Source organism: Cynocephalus volans, chromosome 2 (genome assembly GCF_027409185.1).
Source record: "Cynocephalus volans isolate mCynVol1 chromosome 2, mCynVol1.pri, whole genome shotgun sequence".
Taxonomy (NCBI): Eukaryota; Metazoa; Chordata; class Mammalia; order Dermoptera; family Cynocephalidae; genus Cynocephalus; species Cynocephalus volans.
Window position 1 is genome coordinate 208,265,596 of NC_084461.1, and position 19,097 is coordinate 208,284,692.

Sequence of the window (19,097 nt, forward strand, 5' to 3'; positions counted from 1 at the left end):
CACCAGAACCCTCCTGTCCTGGTGTCTCCTGGGGTGATGCCTTGGGAGACTGTGAGCCTCTCCCCTTGGCTACTTTTCCCTGGTGCCAGGATCTCCCCACCCGACCCCGAGAACCCAGGGAGGTTGCAAATTAAATATGAGATAAATAGTGAGATAGAACAGGATTTCTGATTGACAGTGAGGATATTTATTGAGATTTATGAGTTGAGGGAGAAGGGCTGGGGTGACCGGGGTGGGGGGAGTAAGGGGAGACCCGTCCCCTGGGATTCTGCAGCTCCAGGCCCCCGTGGGTGGGTGAGGGTTGGGGACCTAAGAACACTCTGCAGGGGCCACTGTCTTCTCGACGGTGCTCCCTTCGTGCGTGACCTGGCAGCTGTAGCTTTTGTGGGAATTCCACTGCTGGGGCGACAGGGTCAGGAAGCTGCTGGCCCCGTACTTGTTGTTGCTCTGTTTGGAGGGCTTGGTGGTCTCCACGCCCTGGGTGACGGGTGTGCCGTCTGCCTTCCAGGCCACCGTCACGGCGCCCGGGTAGAAGTCACTCATCAGACACACCAGTGTGGCCTTGTTGTCTTTGAGCTCCTCAGAGGAGGGCGGGAAGAGAGTGACCAAGGGGGCGGCCTTGGCCTGACCTGTGCGGATAGAGGAGGGGCTGTGAGATGGGAGAGGGAGAGGCTGGGTGTTGGGAGCCCCCACCCTCCTTGTCTAAAGTCTGTGGCCGTTCACAGTGTGGCTGTCATCTCCTCCTGGGGGACCCTCGTTCCCTCCTCTTTCACCTCCTTTCCACTGAAGCCCGCTGGAGAGCAGACAGCCCTGCACCTTCCTAAAAGCCCTTCCCAAGTCACCTCTCCCAGGGACCTGGCTCAGCTCTGCAGCCTCAGTTTCCCCTTGTGGACCCAGGGGACTGTGCTCCCACCTCCCTGGTCTCTGTAGTCTGAATTTGGAATCTGCTCCCAAGACCTTCTGAACCCCCAGGACCCCACCTCACTTCATTCTTCCAATGTCCAGAGCCACCTCTGTGAACTGGGGGTCCCCGCCTGGCCCAGCATGATGGTCCTGGGGTGTGTGGGGCCCGGTGTACAGTGCCTGGAGCACGGTGGGGCCTGGAGTCCCCTGTCTGCTCGGGCGCCAGGCTCTATACCTCCTCAGCCCACTCAGCTCTCCCTGTGAGGGGTGGGCCCACCCAGACAAGCTCCGGGGGCTCCTCAAGGCTCTGCTGTCTCCCCTGTCCTGACCAGCCCAACTGACTGCAGGACTCTGCTCCTTGGCTGTGTTCTTGGGGTTGCTACCCCCAGACTATGGGGTACAGCAGCCCCCACACCCACCCCAGAAGCCTCTGATGAGCTCTGATTTTACCTGGCAGCCACGGAGTTCTCTGAACCCCTCCATTTGCTCCCCTCTTGTCATCTCCTGTGTCTAATGTATTCTTTGAGGAAGGTGGGAGGGCGATTTGTGGACAAGTGAGACACTGGGCCCTAGGGCCTGAGGGAATCCAGGGACAGATGAGTCTCTGCCCTACGGGACCCCCTCCTTTCTGATGATCTTCCTGTGAGGGCTGGGCTCTGGTCACCACACTCAGTCCCTCTGTGCCCCGTGTCCTCCTGGCCCATCAGAGGTCAGAGAGCTGCAGCCTTGAGTAAACCTGACTCCTCTCTCCACCCTCCACTGGTCTCTCCTCGGGGTGATCCTGTGTGTCCTGAGGCTGGGGTCACAGCCCCAGCCACATCCCTGAGCCTCCTGTGTAGCCTTCCCAGCCTGGATGGGCATCCAGCTCTCAACCCAATTCCTGGGACTCAGGGACTGTCTCTAATGCTGTCCCAGTGTCCCGCATCAGAACTGGCCTCTGGCCCCTGCGGGGTATCTGCCAGAAGAGGGGAAGGAGCCCCCATCCCTGGCCAAGCCAGGCCCCATCTGACTATTGGAATCTGAAGCGGCTGCTGCTGCAGTTGGGGCCCTCCTGTTGGTTACCGTGAGACCCAGCCGCCTCCCCCAGGCCCCAAGGAGAAAGGTAAGGGGTTGGTTGTTAAGGCTTGGGGGAAGGGGGGTAGAGGGAAGAAGCCTCCAGAGAGAGAAAACAGACTTTTTGGAGACGGCATGGGGGTGCAACAGGTTGGGAAAAGTTGTGAGTGCCACTTACCTAGGACGGTGAGTTGGGTCCCACTGCCAAAGACATACCATCGTGACTGATGCTCGGACCAAGTCCCATGGGGCCAGCACCTGGGGCCTCCCTCCCAGGGGCCAGGATGGAGCAGGGACCTGCTGGGTATGACAGGCACAGGGCTGCGGCAAGCAAGGCTGCATCCTAGCACAGGGCAGGTGGGCCGCCAGCCCCCCAGAGGTGGTGGGGCAGCCCTATGTGGGCTCATGGGCCAGAGGCGTCCCCGTGCCTGTCCCCCTGTCCAAGGCAAGTGCCGCTAATGGCCTTGGAGTCACCCCTGTGCATGTCTCCCCTCTCTGAGACTACCAGTGTTGACAGCAACGCTGCACACAGTAGGTGCTCGGCAAATCCCTGAATTACGTGTCCTCTCAGGAAGCCATGCGGTGTGGCAGAGTGACTTCTGAGGTGGCTTGGACCTGCCCCATCTGTCCTGGCTTCATTTTAAGGGCCTCTGAGTCTTCCTCCCCCATAAGTTCCCTCACAAGCCAGGCCAACTTCCTCCCTGGACCCACAGACACTGGGTCATTCCTGATTCAAGGCGCTCCCATGTGGAGTCTCCTCTGCTTCTATTTCTATCCATCAAGATGCAGCTCAGTCCCTTTCCATTCATGAAGCCTTCTCTGATCTCTCAGACCATCCTTTCCATCCAATCATTTATCCATCTGTCTATTCATCTGTCTATCGTCTATTTGTCCATCCTTCCATCAATCTGTGCATCAGTTTGTTCATTCATCTGTCTGTCCATCCATCTATCACCCATCCTTCCATCTGTCAATTCATCTATCCTGTCCATCTGTCTATCTGGGTATTCATCTGCCTATTTGTCTAGCTATACATCCATCCCTCCATCCATCTGTTTGTCTGTCTATCCATCCATCCATCTATCTGTCTTTCATCCATTCATCTTTCTGCCCATCTGTCCATCCATCCATCCATCCATCCATCCATCCATCCGTTTGTCCATCCATACATCCATCCTGTCTACACCAGGCACTCTTTTTGGTGCTTGGGACATGGCGGGGTCCCCTTGGCCCTCACTCCCATCTCTCCCGGAAACCTCTCAGGTTAAGGCCAACAAGGCCCTCATCATGGTCAATCTGAGGTCCATCCCCAGTTCCTGATGTCTCTGTAGGCTGCAACATGGAATCAGCCCCTCTTTCCAGTGCCTCTTTCCCTTGGTGTTTGAGATGCCCACTCTCCTCCTCTGGCTTCTCTTTCTCCCCGGCCCATGCATGGCTGCTGACCCCCACACCACCACCTGGGTCCTCCTTCTTTGCCATCTTCCCACACTGTGGACTCCTATTATTGCCCATATAGTGAGGTTCGAGGCTATCCCAGCTCCAAACCCTCTCCTTGGCTCCACCTAAATTGCCTACTGCCCATTTCCAGCTGGATGCCCAACAGGAACCTCAAACTAATGACATCCAATGAGACTGACCAGCTCTGACATTCCAGCTCTTCTTCTGTCTTCATCTTGCCACAGTGACTGTGACTGCTCTTGCCCCCAGAACAGAAACCTGGATTATCCTGAGCCACCTCGCCCCCCACACTGAAATGGCTTCTGTGTCCTTAGATGCTGCATCTACATATTCCCTTTTAAAGTTAAAACAAGGCTCAAAATAATTAAGAAACAAAACTATCCTCTGAGACTCCAAAACCACAAGAAGCCCCAGGTTTTGCCTTTCCTGGTTTTAATGTCAAACTCAATTTTGTACAAGGATTTGTCATTGAGTTGGTGCTTACTGGATGAAAACATCTCTGCCAGGGGGTCAAACCGGCACATTTCCACCTTAGAAATTGGTCCAGTAAGCAGTGGTTGGTTTTGTGATGCAAATATAAGATTTTTCTCTTCGCTCTTAAAAAATCTTTATTGCTTTAAAACTATAAGAATATAACATATAATACAATTAAGCAATATAGAAGTGCATTTAGAAAGTGTAATATTTATCTCTCCATTTCTCTTCTGCTGTGTAGCACCATTTTCCTTTTTTAAAAATAGTGGTGAAACATACATAGCATTACATTTTCCACCTTGACTATTTTTAAGTGTGTGATTCAGTGGCATTAGGTACATTCACATTGTTGGGCAACCAACACCACCGTCCATCTCCGGAATGTTTTTATATTCCCACACAGAAACTCTGTACCCATTAAGCAATAACTCCCAATGCCCTCCTCCCCCCGACCCCTGCCTGGTAACCTCCAATCTATTTTCTGTCTGTATGAATTTGCCCATTCTGGGTACTTCATGTAAGTGGAATCACACAATATTTGCCCTTTTGTGTCTAGCTTATTTCACTTAGCATAATGTCTTCAAGTTTCATCCCTGTTGCAGAGTTTTGAAATTAATTTTTGATGAAGCAATACAAAACCTATTTAAAGGTAATTAACAATTACAACCTATTAAAACCTACTAACCTACTAATAGTAATATAAAATCTATTTCTCAAAAACAAAGGAAAAAACTCTTAATAAGTTACAAATAAAAGATATCTACTTGATAGGAGATATTTACCAGAATACTATAGTAGTAATCATTCTTAACAGTGAAATACTGCATGGATTCTCATTAAAGTCTGAAAACAAGGCAGGACATCCTTTTATTATTCATATTGTTCTGAAGGTTCTAAGCAATTAAATAAGAAAAGAAACGAGGGGTTTAAATATTAGAAATAAATAAAATAGGTTGAAAAACTATTAAAAGAAATAAGAGATCAGTATATTAAAATTGGTAACTTTCTTATTATCGGTAACCAGTTAGAATACATAATGGGGGGAAATGGCTATCTCAGTAGTAAAAGAATAAAGAAAATGTATAAGAATACCTTAATAAGAAATATGCAAAATCCACAAGAATGAAACTATAAAAATTTAGCAAAATATGCAGAAGGGGAGACAAACCCTGCTCCCAGATGGAGAGGCCAAATATTGTAAAGATGCCAATGATTTCTGAAGTCAACCCATAAATGTAATTTACTTATAATCACAACTCCAATTTACAAAAACATTAATGGACTGATTTTAAGGTTCATTTTAAAAGAAAAAGTATGAGGAAAAAGGCTATCCCTACCAGATGCCAATTTATACTCTAGAATCATAGGAATTAAATCAGTGTGGTACCAATGCAGAAATAAGAAATTTAAGGGAACCAGATAGAGAGAACAGAAAAATTATGAATTTATATATGGTAAGAGAAGAAAGATCAGACTGTTCAATAAATGGTATTGGGACAATTGGTAATTTCTTGCTTTGACAAGAAAAAAGAAGTTAGATTCTATCTAATGCCATATGCAAAAATAAACTTGAAGTGGGCTGAATATCTAAATAGAAAAAAAAAAATCAACCCTAAATAGGTGCTGGAAGAAAATATAATATTTTTATATTATCGAGGTAGAAAAGACCTTACATAAAACTCCATAAAGCAGAGGAAAAAGTTAGACTGAAATAAATGCATAAATTAATAATAAAACCAAATGAAAAAACAGACTGGAAGAATAGACAATCTGAACAGGCATGTACGAATTAAAGAAATTGAATTGGTACTTAATAACCTTCCAAAACGGTAAGCAACAGGCCCAGATAGGTTCACTGGTGAATTCTACCAGATACTTAAATAGTAAATTATACCAGTTCTCTACAATCTCTTTTGGAACGTAAAAGCAGAGGAAATACTTCCTAGTTCATTCTATGAGGTCAGCATTATCATAATACTATAACCAGACAAGATATTACAAGAAAAGAAAACTACAGGGCCGAGCCTGTGGCACAATCAGGAGAGTGCGGTGCTGGGAGTGCTGCGACGCTCCCGCCCGCGGGTTCGGATCCTATATAGGAATGGCCGGTGCACTCACTGGCTGAGTGCCGGTCATGAAAAAGACAAAAAAAAAAAAAAAGAAAGAAAACTACAGACCAATACCCTTCATGAACACTGATGCAAAAATTTTCAAGAAAATATTAGCAAATCAAATCCAGCAATGTATAAAAGGAATTATATACTGCAACCAAGTTGGATTTATCCCAGGTATGCAAGACTTGTTCAACATTTGAAAATCAATTAATGTAATCCATCACATTAACAGGCTAAAGAAGAAAAATAACACGGTCATATCAATAGATGTAGAAAATGCATTTGACAAAATCCAAGACCCATTCATGATAAAACCCCCAGTAATCTGGGAATAGGAGAACTCCCTCAACTTGTTAATGAATATATATAAAAATCCTATAGCTAACATCATATTTAGTGGTGAGACTAGAAGATTTCCCACTAGGGTCAGAAACAAGGTGAGGATGTCCTCTTTTCCTTAATCTGTCCCCTTATAAAAGGTATACAGATTGGGAAGGAGGAATAAAACTGTCCTTGTTCTCAGATGACATGATCATCTATGTAGAAAATCCAGAAGAACTGGCAACAAACAAACAAACAAAGAAATAAAAAAACCCTTCTAGAACTAATGAGTAATTATAGCAAGGTTGCATGACACAGTTTAACCAATAGCTTTCCTATATTCCAGCAAATGAACAAATGGAATTTGAAGTGAAAAACACAATACCATTTACATTAGCACCACCCCCCAAATTAAATACTTAGGAATAAATATAACAAAATATGTACAAGATCTACATGAAGAAATCTATAAAACTTTGTTTAAAGAAATCAAAAAAGAAATAAGTGGAGGGATATTCAATGTTTATGAATAGGAAGCCTCAAGACTGTCAAAATATCAGTTCTTCCCAATTTGATTTATAGATTCAATGTAGTCCAATCAAAATTCCAGCAAGTTATTTTGTTGGTATTGATAAACTGATTCTAAAGTTTGTGTGGAGAAGCAAAAAGATCCAGAATAGCCACCACGATATTGAAGAAGAACAAAGTTGAAGGACTGACACTACTTAAATCTACACATCCAAGAAGCTGAATAAATTTCACATAGAATAAACTCAAAGAGATTCATACCTAGATACACTGTAATTAGTTGTCAAAAACTGAAGCCAGAGAAAATCGTGAACACGCCAAGATAAAAGCAACTCATCATGTACAAGAAATCCTCAATAAGATGAACACATGATTTCTCAGCAGAAATCATGGAGGCCAGAAGGCAGCAGGATGACATATTTAAAGTGCTGGAAAAAAAACAAACACCCAACTGGTCAACCAAGAGTTCTATATTTGGCAAAACCATCCTTCAAAAGTAAAGGTGAAATTAAGACATTCCCAGATAAACAAAACAAAAAATTTGTCACTAGAAGACCTTCCCTAAAAGGAATACTAAAGGGAGTCCTTCAGGCTGAAATAAAAGACACCAGACAATGACTCACAGTCATATGAAAAAATAAAGAGTCTGTTTAACTAATAGAGTTGTTACAAATTTAAGATGTTAATTCTAATACCCAAGGTAACCACTAAGAAAACAATTAAAGCATATACAGAAAAGGAAATGAGAAGGAAATAAAAATGGTACAAAAGAAAAAATGAATCAAAAACAAGAGACAGTAATAGAGAAATTGAAAAACAAAAAGGATATAAGACATACAGAAAACAGCCAAATGGCAAAGTCCTAAAATAATTATTTTACACGTAAAGGATAAAATTCTCCACTTAAAAGGCAGAGATTGTCAAAATGGATTTTTTAAAAAAACACACAAGAGCCAAATACATGCTGTTTACAGGAGAATCACTTTAGACCCAAAGACACATATAGGTTGAAAGTGAAAGTATGGAAAAAGATACTGCATGCGAATAGCAACCAGCAGAGAGTTGGGTGGCTATACTAATGTAAGATAAAGAAGTCTTTAAGTCAGAAATTATTACAAGAGACAAAGGACATAATATATTCATAAAAGGGTCAACCCATCAAGAAGATGTAACAATTATAAACATATACACAGCTAACGACAGAGCCCTAAAATATATAAAGCAAACATCGCTAGAATTGAAGTGAAAAATAGACAGTTCTAAAATAATAGTTGGAGACTTCATACCCCACTTTCAATAAATGCAGAAAACCCAGACAAAAGATCAACAAGGAAAAGAAGACTTTATTTTTTAAAATATTTTATTTTATCAACCAACTAGACCTAACAGACATGTATAGAACTCTCCACCCAACAACAGCTGAACAAAAATTCTTTTCAAGAGCAGATGGAGTGGGCCGGCCCGTGGCTCACTTGGGAGAGTGCGGTGCTGAAAACACCAAGGCCCCAGGTTCAGATCCTATATAGGGATGGCCGGTTCACTCACTGGCTGAGCGTGGTGCTGACAACGCCAAGTTAATGGTTAAGATCCCCTTACCGGTCATCTTTTAGGAAAAAAAAAAAGAGCAGATGGAACATTCTTCAAGATGGACCATATGTTAGACCATATGTTAAATAAGTCACAAAACAAGGCTGAATAAATTTTAAAAGACTGAAATTATACTATCTTCTCTGACCACAATGGAATGAAACAAGAAGTCACTAACAGAAGGAAAACTGGAAAACTTAAAAACATGTAGAAACTAAACAACAGACTCGTAAACAACCAATGAACCAAAGAAGAAATTACAAGTGAAATTAGAAAATACTTTGAGATGAATGGAAATGAAAACTCAATATAATAAAACTTATTTGATTCAGTGAAATTGGTGCCCTGAGGGAAATTTGTAGCTGTAAAAATGCCAATAGTAAAAAAGAATAAAGATCTCAAAGCAATAACTTCCTAACATCTTAAAATAGAAAAAGAAAAATCTCACTCCAAAGCTAGCAGAAGAAAGGAAATAATAACGATTAGAGCAATAAATGAAATAGAGAATAGGAAAATAATAGAGTCAACAAAACCAAAAGGGGGTTCTTCGAAAATTAGATCAACAAAATTAACACACCTTTAGATAGTCCAACCAAGAACAAAAGAGAGAAGACTCAAATTCATAAAATAAGATGAAAGTGTGAACCTCATACCTACAGACCTATGTAAATAAAAAAGTATTTTAAGAGACTATTGTGAACAACCGTACCCCACCAATTTAGATAACCCAAATAAAATGGACAAATTTCTAGAAACACACAAACTAGCAAAACCGACTGCTGTGGTTTGAATGTGTCCCCCAAAGGTCATGTGTTGGAAACGTAATCCCCAGAGCATCCGTGTTGAAAGGTGACACATTGCAGAGGTGATTAGATCATAAGGGCAGAGCCCTCATGAATGGATTAATGCCATCATAGTGGGAATGGCTTCATTATTGTGGGAGTGGGTTCCTTATAAAAGGACTAGTTTGGTGTCTCTCTCTCTGACCCCCATTCTATTTTCCTCCACGGGATGACACAGCAAGAAGGTCCTCACCAGATGCAAGCCCCTTGATCTTCAATTTCCGAGCCTCCAGAACTGTGAGAAATAAATTTCTTTTTCTTTTTTTTTTTTTTTAAAGATGACTGGTAAGGGGATCTTAACCCTTGACTTGGTGTTGTCAGCACCACGCTCACCCAGTGAGCGAACCGGCCACCCCTATATGGGATCCGAACCCGTGGCCTTGGTGTTATCAGCACCGCACTCTCCCGAGTGAGCCACAAGCCGGCCCCGAGAAATAAATTTCTGTTCATTATAAATTACCCAGTCTCAGGTATTCTGTTACAGCAGCACAAAACAAAGTAACACACTGACTCAAGAAGAAATGGAAAATATGAACAGATCTATAATAAGTAATGAGATTGGATCACTAACCAAAAACCTTCCCATAAAGAAAAGCCCAGAACTGGTGGAATTCTACCAAATGTTTTAAAAAATTTACATAAATCCTTTGTAAATACTCCACAAATTCTTCAAAAAAAAAAAAAAAAAAAAAAAGAAAGAAAGAAAGAAAGAAAAGGAAGGGGAGGAAGGGGAAGGAACACTTCCTAACTCATTGTATGAGTCCATCATTACCCTGATACCAAAGCCAGACAAAGATATCACAAGAAAACCACAAACTAATATTCCTGTGAATATAGATGCAAAACCCTGAAACACAACACTAGCAAACCAAATCCCAGGAATGCAGGGGTAGTTCCATTTAAGAAAATCAATTAATGTAATATACTATACTAATAGAATGAAGGAAAATAGTCACATGATCATCTCAATTGATGCAGAAAAAGCATTTCACAAAATTCAACACTATTTCATGACAAAGCACCTAACAAACTAGGAATAGAACGTAACTTCTTCAACATGATAAAGGCCATATATGAAAAATCTGTAACTAACATCATACTCAATGATGACAAAAAATTGTCCACCTAAGTTCAGGAATAAAACAAGGATGCCCACTTTTGCCCCTCTATTCAACATTATACTGGAGGTTCTCTCCAGAGAAGTTACTCAAGGAAAAAAAAAAACCCAAAACCCCAAAAACAAAACAAACGAACAAAAAACCCCAAAGGCATCCAGATTGGATAGGAAGAAGGAAAATTATCTCTGTTTTCAGGGGACATTATCTTATATATAGAAAATCCCAAAGAATCTACAAAAAAACCCCACAAAAACCCTGTTAGGGCAAAGAAATAAATTCATAAGTTGCATGACATAATAGCAACACACAAAAATCAGTCATATTTCTATATACTATGAAAAATCAGGGAAGGAAATTTAGAGAACAATTCCATCTACAATAGCATCAAAAAGAATAAACTAGGAGGGGGCAGAACAAGTGGCTGACTAGAAGGATACGTCACTCATCTCTCCCACAAAGACTGAGAATGCATCAAATGCACAGCTACACTTGGATGACGGAAATGAGAGGAGAGAGCTGGAACACAACGACGGAGCAGTGAAGACATCGGTGAGTGCGCAAACTCAGGATAGTCAAAGAACAGAAGAAAATTCCCATCTACCACCATCTCATGATGAGTGGTGGGGATTCAGGAGGAGTTTCTGCTCATGGGAAGGTGGGTGGGCTGGCAGCCCAACCCCTGGGGGAGTCTGCTTTGCCCTTGCAGCTGTGCACCCAGTGTTAGGAACTGCTGTGAGCACGCGTGGCTGCACTGGCCAGTGGAGGGATACATGCTGGGCTGCCCCCAGCCCCTGGGGCCCCAGACTGCTGTGGTGAGCTTGGAGGCAGGATTGGCCCCAACATCCTCAATTTGGCTTCCACCCTGTGCCCTGGGAATGCACGGTCCAGTGTGGTGAGAGTGCTACTCTCAATATGGAAGGGATGGTGCACACACACTCCAGAGCTAGAAAGAAGCCTATTCATGTTATTCACATTTTGCTCTGGCCCTGGTAGCAGTTCCACTCCCTGGAGACCACATCATTGCACCAGGTTGCCTACACCCATATCCACATGGCATCCTGTGCTCTGGGAACAGGCAGTCCAGTACAGCGAGGGTGCCATCCTCAGGACAGAGAAGGTTGGTGTGCACACTACACAGAATCAGAAAGCTACCTAATCAGGGCCTGTAGCCATTGCTGGCTACTCCTCCTTCTTTGGTGAGGTGTCCTTACAATTCTTGCAGTCACAAAGAGGTATTGGAGGACTCGTATGACTCTCTGAGGAACAGATACATGCCTGCAGCACCAGTGAGCCTGCCCAGGGATGATCGTCCCAGCAAGGGGGCTTCAGAGGAATCTGGAACCTCTCATGGGGGCACAGCAGCCCACCCACAGCCTCAGTGACCTCATGCAGGGCAGCCCACTCCAGCTGAGGAGATCTAGAATGTCCTAGTAATGCTCTTAGGGTCACAGGGGCTCGTCCACAATCACAGCAGTCTCACCCAGAGTGGCCACTCCATCTGAACACCTACAGAGGGCCCCAGCATCCATCTTGGGGGTGAAAGGTCCCAAGAAAAATTGCTAACACCTCACTCAGAGTGCCCAACTTCAGCAGTGATGCTGCAGACCATCCCAGTGTCCCTCCTGGGACAGCACCCCCCAAATCCAGTGATCCCACTTAGTGTGACCCACTTCAATAGTGCAACTACATTGTATCCTGATGCCTCCCCTAGGGGTACAGTACTCTTCCAAGAGCCCCAGTGACACCATTGAGTCACTCACTGTAGCTGAAGGGCTGCTGAGCACCCCATTTCCCCCCTCAAAGCCTAGGTCCTAATCCTGACCCCCAGAAACCCCACCCAGGGTCATCCATTTAAGGTGAGGACCTTCAGAGGACCCCAGTACACCTATCAGGGCCATGGGACACTAGCTGGGGTACCAGCAAGTCCACTCTGGGTCACCTGCTTTGGACAAGGAGCAACAGGGTATCCAAGTGCTTCTCCAAGAGCTCAAGAACTTGCCCACAATGTTGATGATGTAACCCAGTGTCACTCACATCAGCAAAGAACTACAGGGTATCCAGGCACTTTTCCCAAGAGCTTGAGATCTCACCCACAACCTCGACAACCTAACTCTGTGTCACTCACTTCAGCAAGGAACTACTGAGTGCCCCAAGTGCCTAGACCACAGAGGCACTCACAAACAACTCCAATGTTGAATATGATTGAAGTAACCATATGGAGACTACAGTACTGCATCTACCTAGAACCAAAACTAAAACACCCTATATCCAATGGTCGATATAAAACACATGTACAGGAGGGAGTGTCTCTCCTCAAAAGCCATTCCTGAGCATTAGAAGAAGCAACAGCTCCACCAGATGACCAGATATCAACATAGAGATACAAGAAATACAAAAAACTAGAAAATATGACACCTCCAAAGGAATACAATCATTCTCCAGTACCAGACCCCAAATGACAAGAAACCTAAGAAATGACTGAAAAAGAATTCCAAGCAACAATCTTTTTTTTTTTTTTTTTTAAGATGACCTGTAAGAGGATCTTAACCCTTGACTTGGTGCTGTTAGCACCATGCTGTCCCAAGTGAGCTAACCAGCCATCCCTCTATAGGGATCTGAACCCATGGCCTTGTTGTTATCAGCGCCACACTCTCCCAAGTGAGCCATGGGCCAGTCCTCCAAGCAACAATCTTAATGAACTCAATGAAATAAGAGAAAACTCAGATGACACAATGAAATTAGAATAACAATCCAGGTACTGAAGGAGGAATTTTATAAAGAGACAGACACCCTAAAAAAGAACACAGCAGAACTCTTAGAACTGAAGGATTCATTCAATGAATTAAAAAATACAACTAAGAGCTGAAGCAGAAGGCTAGAGCAAGCAGAAGAAAGAATTTCTGATCTCGAACACAGGCTTTTTGAAATAACTCAGGTGGACAAAAATAAAATAAAGCTGGAGGCATTACACTATCTGACTTCAAATTTTACTACAAACCTATAGTAACCAAAACAGCATTGTACTGGCATAAAAGCAGACACACAAACCAATGGAACAGAATACAGAACCCAGAAATCAATCCACATACTTATAGCTGACTGATCTTTGACAAAGACACAAAGAACATACACTGGGGAAAGGACAGCCTCTTCAATAAATAGTGTTGGAAAAACTGGATATGCATGTGTAGAAGAATGAAACTAGACCCTTATGTCTCTCCATATACCCAAATCAACTCAAAATGGATTAAAGACTTAAATATATGACCTGAAACTATAAAACTCCTAGAAGAAAACATAGGGGAAACACTTCAGGATGTAAGACTGGGCAAAGACTTTATGAATAAGACCCCAAAAGCAGAGGCAACAAAAGAAAAAGTAAACAAATGGGATTATTTCAAACTAAAAACTTCTGCACAGCGAAGAAAATAATTAACAGTGAAAAGACAACCTACAGAATGGGAGAAAATATTTTTCAATCTTTATATCTGACAAGAGATTAATATCCAGAATATACAAGGAACTCAAACAACAGTAAAAAAAAAAATCTGATTAAAAAATGGGCAAAGGAGCTGGACAAAGGAGCTGAATAGACATTTCTCAATGGACATCATGCAAATGGCCAACAGGTACATGAAAAAATGCTCAACATAACTAAGCTTCAGGGAAATGCAAATCAAAACCATACTGAGATATTATCTCACCTCAGACTGGCTATTATCAAAGACAGAGAATAACAAATGCTGGCAAGGAGGCGGAGAAAGGGGACCCCTTCTAAACTCTTGGTGGGACTGAAAATTAGTTCTGCCATTATGAGAAACAGAATGGAGGTTTTTCCAACAACTACATATAGATCTACCATATGATCCAGCAGTCCCACGACTGGGTATATACCCAAAGAAATGGAAATCATCATGTTTATTGCAGCTCTATTTACAATAGCCAAGATACGGAAAGAACTTAAATGTCCATCAACAGATGACTGAATAAGGAAAAGGTGGTGTATTTACACAATGGAATACTACTCAGCCATGAAAAAGAATGAAATTCTGCCATTTGCAGTAACATGGATGAATTTAGAGAAAATTATGTAAAGGGAAATAAGCCAGACACAGAAAGACAAATACTGCATGATCTCATTCATGTGAAATCTAAAGAACTTGATCTCACAGAAGTAGTGAATAAAGGCTGGCCTGTTAGCTCATTTGGTTAGAGTGCCACCTTGTAACACAAGGTCAAGGGTTTGGATCCCAAACAGGCCAGCTGCCAAAAAACAAAATAAAACCCCCCAACAGTGGTTATCAGAGACTGGGGTGGGGTGGGGTGGGCAGATGGGGAGAGGTTGGAAAACAGGAACAAAATTACAATCAGAATGGGAAAATAAGTTCTGGTGTTCTATTGCACAGTAGGGGGACTACAGTTATCAATAAGGTATTATATACTCAAAATAGCTAAAAGAGGATTTTGAATGTTCCCACCACAAAGAAATGATAAATGTTTGAGGTGATGGGTGTGCTATTTACCCTGATTAGATAATTACACAGTGCATGCATGTATGGAAACATCACACTGTACCCCATAAATATGTACAACTATTGTGTCAATTAAAAATTAAAATTAAAATTTAAAAAGTCCCTAATTTTATATAGTTACAAAATATCCATTTTGCTGATTAAAGGGTAAGATCCTGGAGGTCAATGCCCATGTTATTTCTCTAAAACTCTAGTATCATTATGCAGTTTGTGTCACACAGTCAATACTGAAAAGTGCTTAGCAAATAAATGCATCTGTTTTAAATCATTTTGGGAAATGTTGGTATGAAATCATATAATAAATTAACAAAATATATAAAATATGGAAAAAAACCAAACCAACCAGGAGTTTGTCCCCTCTCCTGTTCCTCCCACCTCCTGAATCTGTTCCCATATCTGTCAAACTCTGCCTGGGGTCACCACAGACACCCTCCCTGGGATTGCTCTAGTTTCAGATTCCCACGCTCACTCACCCATCCAAGTCTGGTCATGTTGCTTCCCTGTAAATGTCCCCTAGGACTCCCCAGATGAAGTCCGTCCTTCAGGGATGGGTCCTTGGAGTCTGGGCCAGCTATCCAGCTTCCTCTCAGACCACCTTGGCCCCAGGTCCCACCCACTTCAGCCCTAGGATGCCCTCGCCCAGGTGGATCTCGTTACCTGTTATCCTCCTCTGTGGGGCCTCCTCTGGCCTTCCCTGTAGGAGTTTCTGTCCTGCAGGCATCACCCTGTATGTGGGTGTCCCCTCATTGGCCCCCTCTCCCTATGGACTTGAGTTGGAGCAAGTCTTGTTCTCCAGACCTCAGCCCCAGCACAGAGCCTGACCCTGGTGGAGACTTCTTGCTCAGCTGTCCCTTGCAGTATGCTGAGATGCTGTCTTCCCTGACACTCACAGGTTCTGCTGACCCACCCTCCATGGCCAGGCTGCTAGTGTACCAGAGGGTCAGCTAATCTCTCTAGAACACCTTACGAAAAGTCACCCCAGCATGCTTGGGGTGGGTGCCAGGTTGCAAGACCCTCACCCAACCAGGACCCCTCACTTTGCAGAAGGGGAAATAGGCATGAGAGGTGGACTTAGCCCAGTGGCTTAGGGATTGGAGACAGGGGAGGCCATCCAGCCTGGGTGTTGGGGTGTGTGCCCAGAAGCTGTGTGACCTTGGGCAGGTCACCTCACCTCTCTGGCCTGTATCCCTATCTGTAAAATGAGGATAGCAGCAGTACCTGCCTGTGGGGCTGCTGAGAGGGAGGTTCTGCCCCTAAAATGATTAGCACTTACTGGGTACAAAGTGTGCTGGCAATGAACCGAGCCATTGTGTCACAGATTGTCTTAAATGAACCCAGATCTTCCATGCTTTGTCTGGGGACTTCCCACCATATACAGAGAGGAGAGGCTGGTGTCACACAATGAGGTGGGCTGCACTGTGGCCCCTCACAGGCCCTCACCCAAGCTTTTCCCATGGAGGTCCCTGAACCCTGGGTGGGACTGAGCTCCTGGGGGGGCCAGTCCCAGGATGTGGCCCTGGCTGGGGGTCCTTGGCTAAGAATCTGGTGACCTAGGGACCCAAGGGAAGGACCCTTCCTACAACATCAGATGGAGCCCACCACCTGGTGTTCCAGGGAGCGGCCCCTGCACAGCGAGGATAAAGTGGGGGTGGGGAGGGGGAGGTGGTGCATCAGCAGGAGGAGGCCTGGGCACCCTGCACAGATGGTGGCCACCACCTGCCACCCACCATGGACATCCTGCGCCTGCCTCCATTTCTGCCCTACACAGAGGGCTATGGGGAGGTGAGTGAGGCACTAGCCTTGGTGCAAAATTTAAGGGGAACCAGAAAACTCAGGGATCAAGATATCTTAATATTAAAAACTAAAAATTAATGCAAACAAATCCATGATGGACAAAATGTCAATACTAAATTAAGCCAGTGTCTGGCAAGTCCCCTCCTCTCCATCTGATCCTTCCTTCTCACCCCGTCACTGTCACTGCTGCTCTTCCCCTTGGTTGCCCCTTCCTAGCCAAGGCTGCAAAGACCCTCACATTGTCCCAAGTCTCGCTTGGCCCCTTACCTGCCCCAAAGGCTCCACAGGCTGGACCGGCTGCTTCCTGCCCTATCTCTGGGGCCCAGGGCCCTGCTCTTCGGTGCTGTCGTTGCGGACACCAGGCCAAGGGCACCTATGGCCAGGCCCAGCAGCATGGGCCAGCACTGCCTGCCAGGGCCTCGCCCCCCAGGGGCCTCATGGCCCACCTGGCCTGGCCTGGGCCTCATTCACCCTCAGAGTCAAAGGCACTCCTGACCTGATTTGTGGTGTGGGAGTGCCCCTGGTCCCTCTTGCTGGCAGCGGCTGACCCAGTGCACCCTGGTCCGTGTGTTTCCATCCTTGCCCTGGACCAGCTCTGGTCCCTGCCCCCAGCCCAGCCCCCTGCAGGGACCATGGCCATTACCCCTGGGTGTCTCTCCCAGAGGGACATCTGCCAACTGTCTTGCTGCGGTTGGGATCTGGGGCTCAACTGCCTCCCACCACAGCCCTCCTGGCCCTGCCCCTGGGGCCCTGGGTGGGGCACACCTGACCTGTCCCCGTTCACCAGTTCCCCAAGGGCACCCTGGGTCTGTGGAGCATCTCCCTTGGGCCTGCAGGGGCCACAGAGAGCAGCGGGGGAAGTACCCAGTGGAATAGGAGTCCCCGAGGGCTTGAGTTCAGGGGGCTGGGGCTGGGGCTCTTTCCACCAGCCTTGTTGGCGAGAGGGGAGAAAACAGGTTCAGGTTTAGCAAGAAGCCAATGTTCAAGTCCAGAAATCATGATATAATTTAAGAAATGGTGTTTAATTCACTATGTTCAGCACCTCAGGTACCTCATAGCACATACAAACACACACAACCTACACACCCACACACATCCTTACAGATTCCCCCTTCCCAGCTTTATAAAGGTATATTGAAAAATAAAAATTGTATATATTTATGGTGTACGTTTTGATATATGTATATATTGTGAAATGATTACAATCAAGCTAATTATTATATCCATCACTTCAACTACTCATTTTTTAGGTGGCGAGCACATTTAGTACCTGTTTTCCTAGCCATTTTCAAGTATACAGTACATTAATATTAACTAGTCTCCATGCTGTACGATAGATCTTCAAAACTCACCCTTACAGACTTCACCCAGAGGCCAGTGACTTTCTCACCAGTGGTGGGTGGATGCACCATCATGAGCTCCATGTCGGGCACAGGCTGCAGCTTCTGCTGGCCCCTGAGCCCTCTTCCTCCCCTGTGATCCCTGCTCCAGTTCCTGGCACACTGTCAGCTCAGAGACCCTGTGTTTTGGTGGTTGGGGTGTGTGTGGACACAGCTATGAGGAAGGACCAAGCACCTGCCCTGGGTGGAGAGGCCCTGGCTCCTTGCCGACACTGCCAGGAGTGATGCCCCAGGTCACCTGGGAGTCTCCAGGCTCTCTGTCCTCCTGCCAAGGGAGCGGCTGGAAGTGCCACAGCCCCTGCTCACTTCTCAGGACCACAGTGAGGTCAGTGTTGGGAGATAATGGATGTGAAAGTGTTTTTTTGTTTGCTTTTTAAAAGGTTGGTGTAAAACATATGAAACATAAACTTTACCATCTTGTCCATTTTCAAGGGTACAGTCCAGGGACATTAAGTACATTCATATCGTTGTGCAGCCAGCACCACCATCCATCTCCAAAACATTTTCACCTTGCAAAACTGAAGCTCTGTACCCAATAAACACTAAGCGTCCATTCCTCCTTCCTCCCAGCTCCCAGCAACCTCCATTCTGCTTTCTGTCTCAATGAAGTTGACCGCCCTAGGTACCTCATACAGTGGGATCATACACTATTTGTCCTGTGAAATTGATTTTTAAATTAGAATGTGCTACATGCACAGCACCTATGGGGGCTGGTTATTATTTCCATCTGGCCCACCTGATGTGGCATGGGAAAAATCATTAACTCTCAGGAAATAAATGAATCCCTGATGATACCTCAATTGCCACTTTTCAAATTTTGCATTGCAATTCAGAGGGTTGTGAAATCAACTCAGCCATTTGCAGCCAGCATTTGGCAAATGTGAAGTAGCCAGAGCAGACTCCAGAATGGAGAGCTTCTCGTGCAAGGTGAAGCTTCACGGGATTTCGCTTCTGTTATCTAAACACAAGGATA

General features: G+C 44.8%; 1 gene segment (V, D, J or C); it reads right to left on the minus strand.

The window, feature by feature from the left end:
• Window positions 1–213: 213 nt before the first annotated feature.
• Window positions 214–17,191, minus strand: LOC134370864 (immunoglobulin lambda constant 1-like). The segment is given in 3 exon segments: window positions 214–629; window positions 2,135–2,253; window positions 16,992–17,191. Coding segments are annotated over 3 exon segments (639 nt in total).
• Window positions 17,192–19,097: the final 1,906 nt, after the last annotated feature.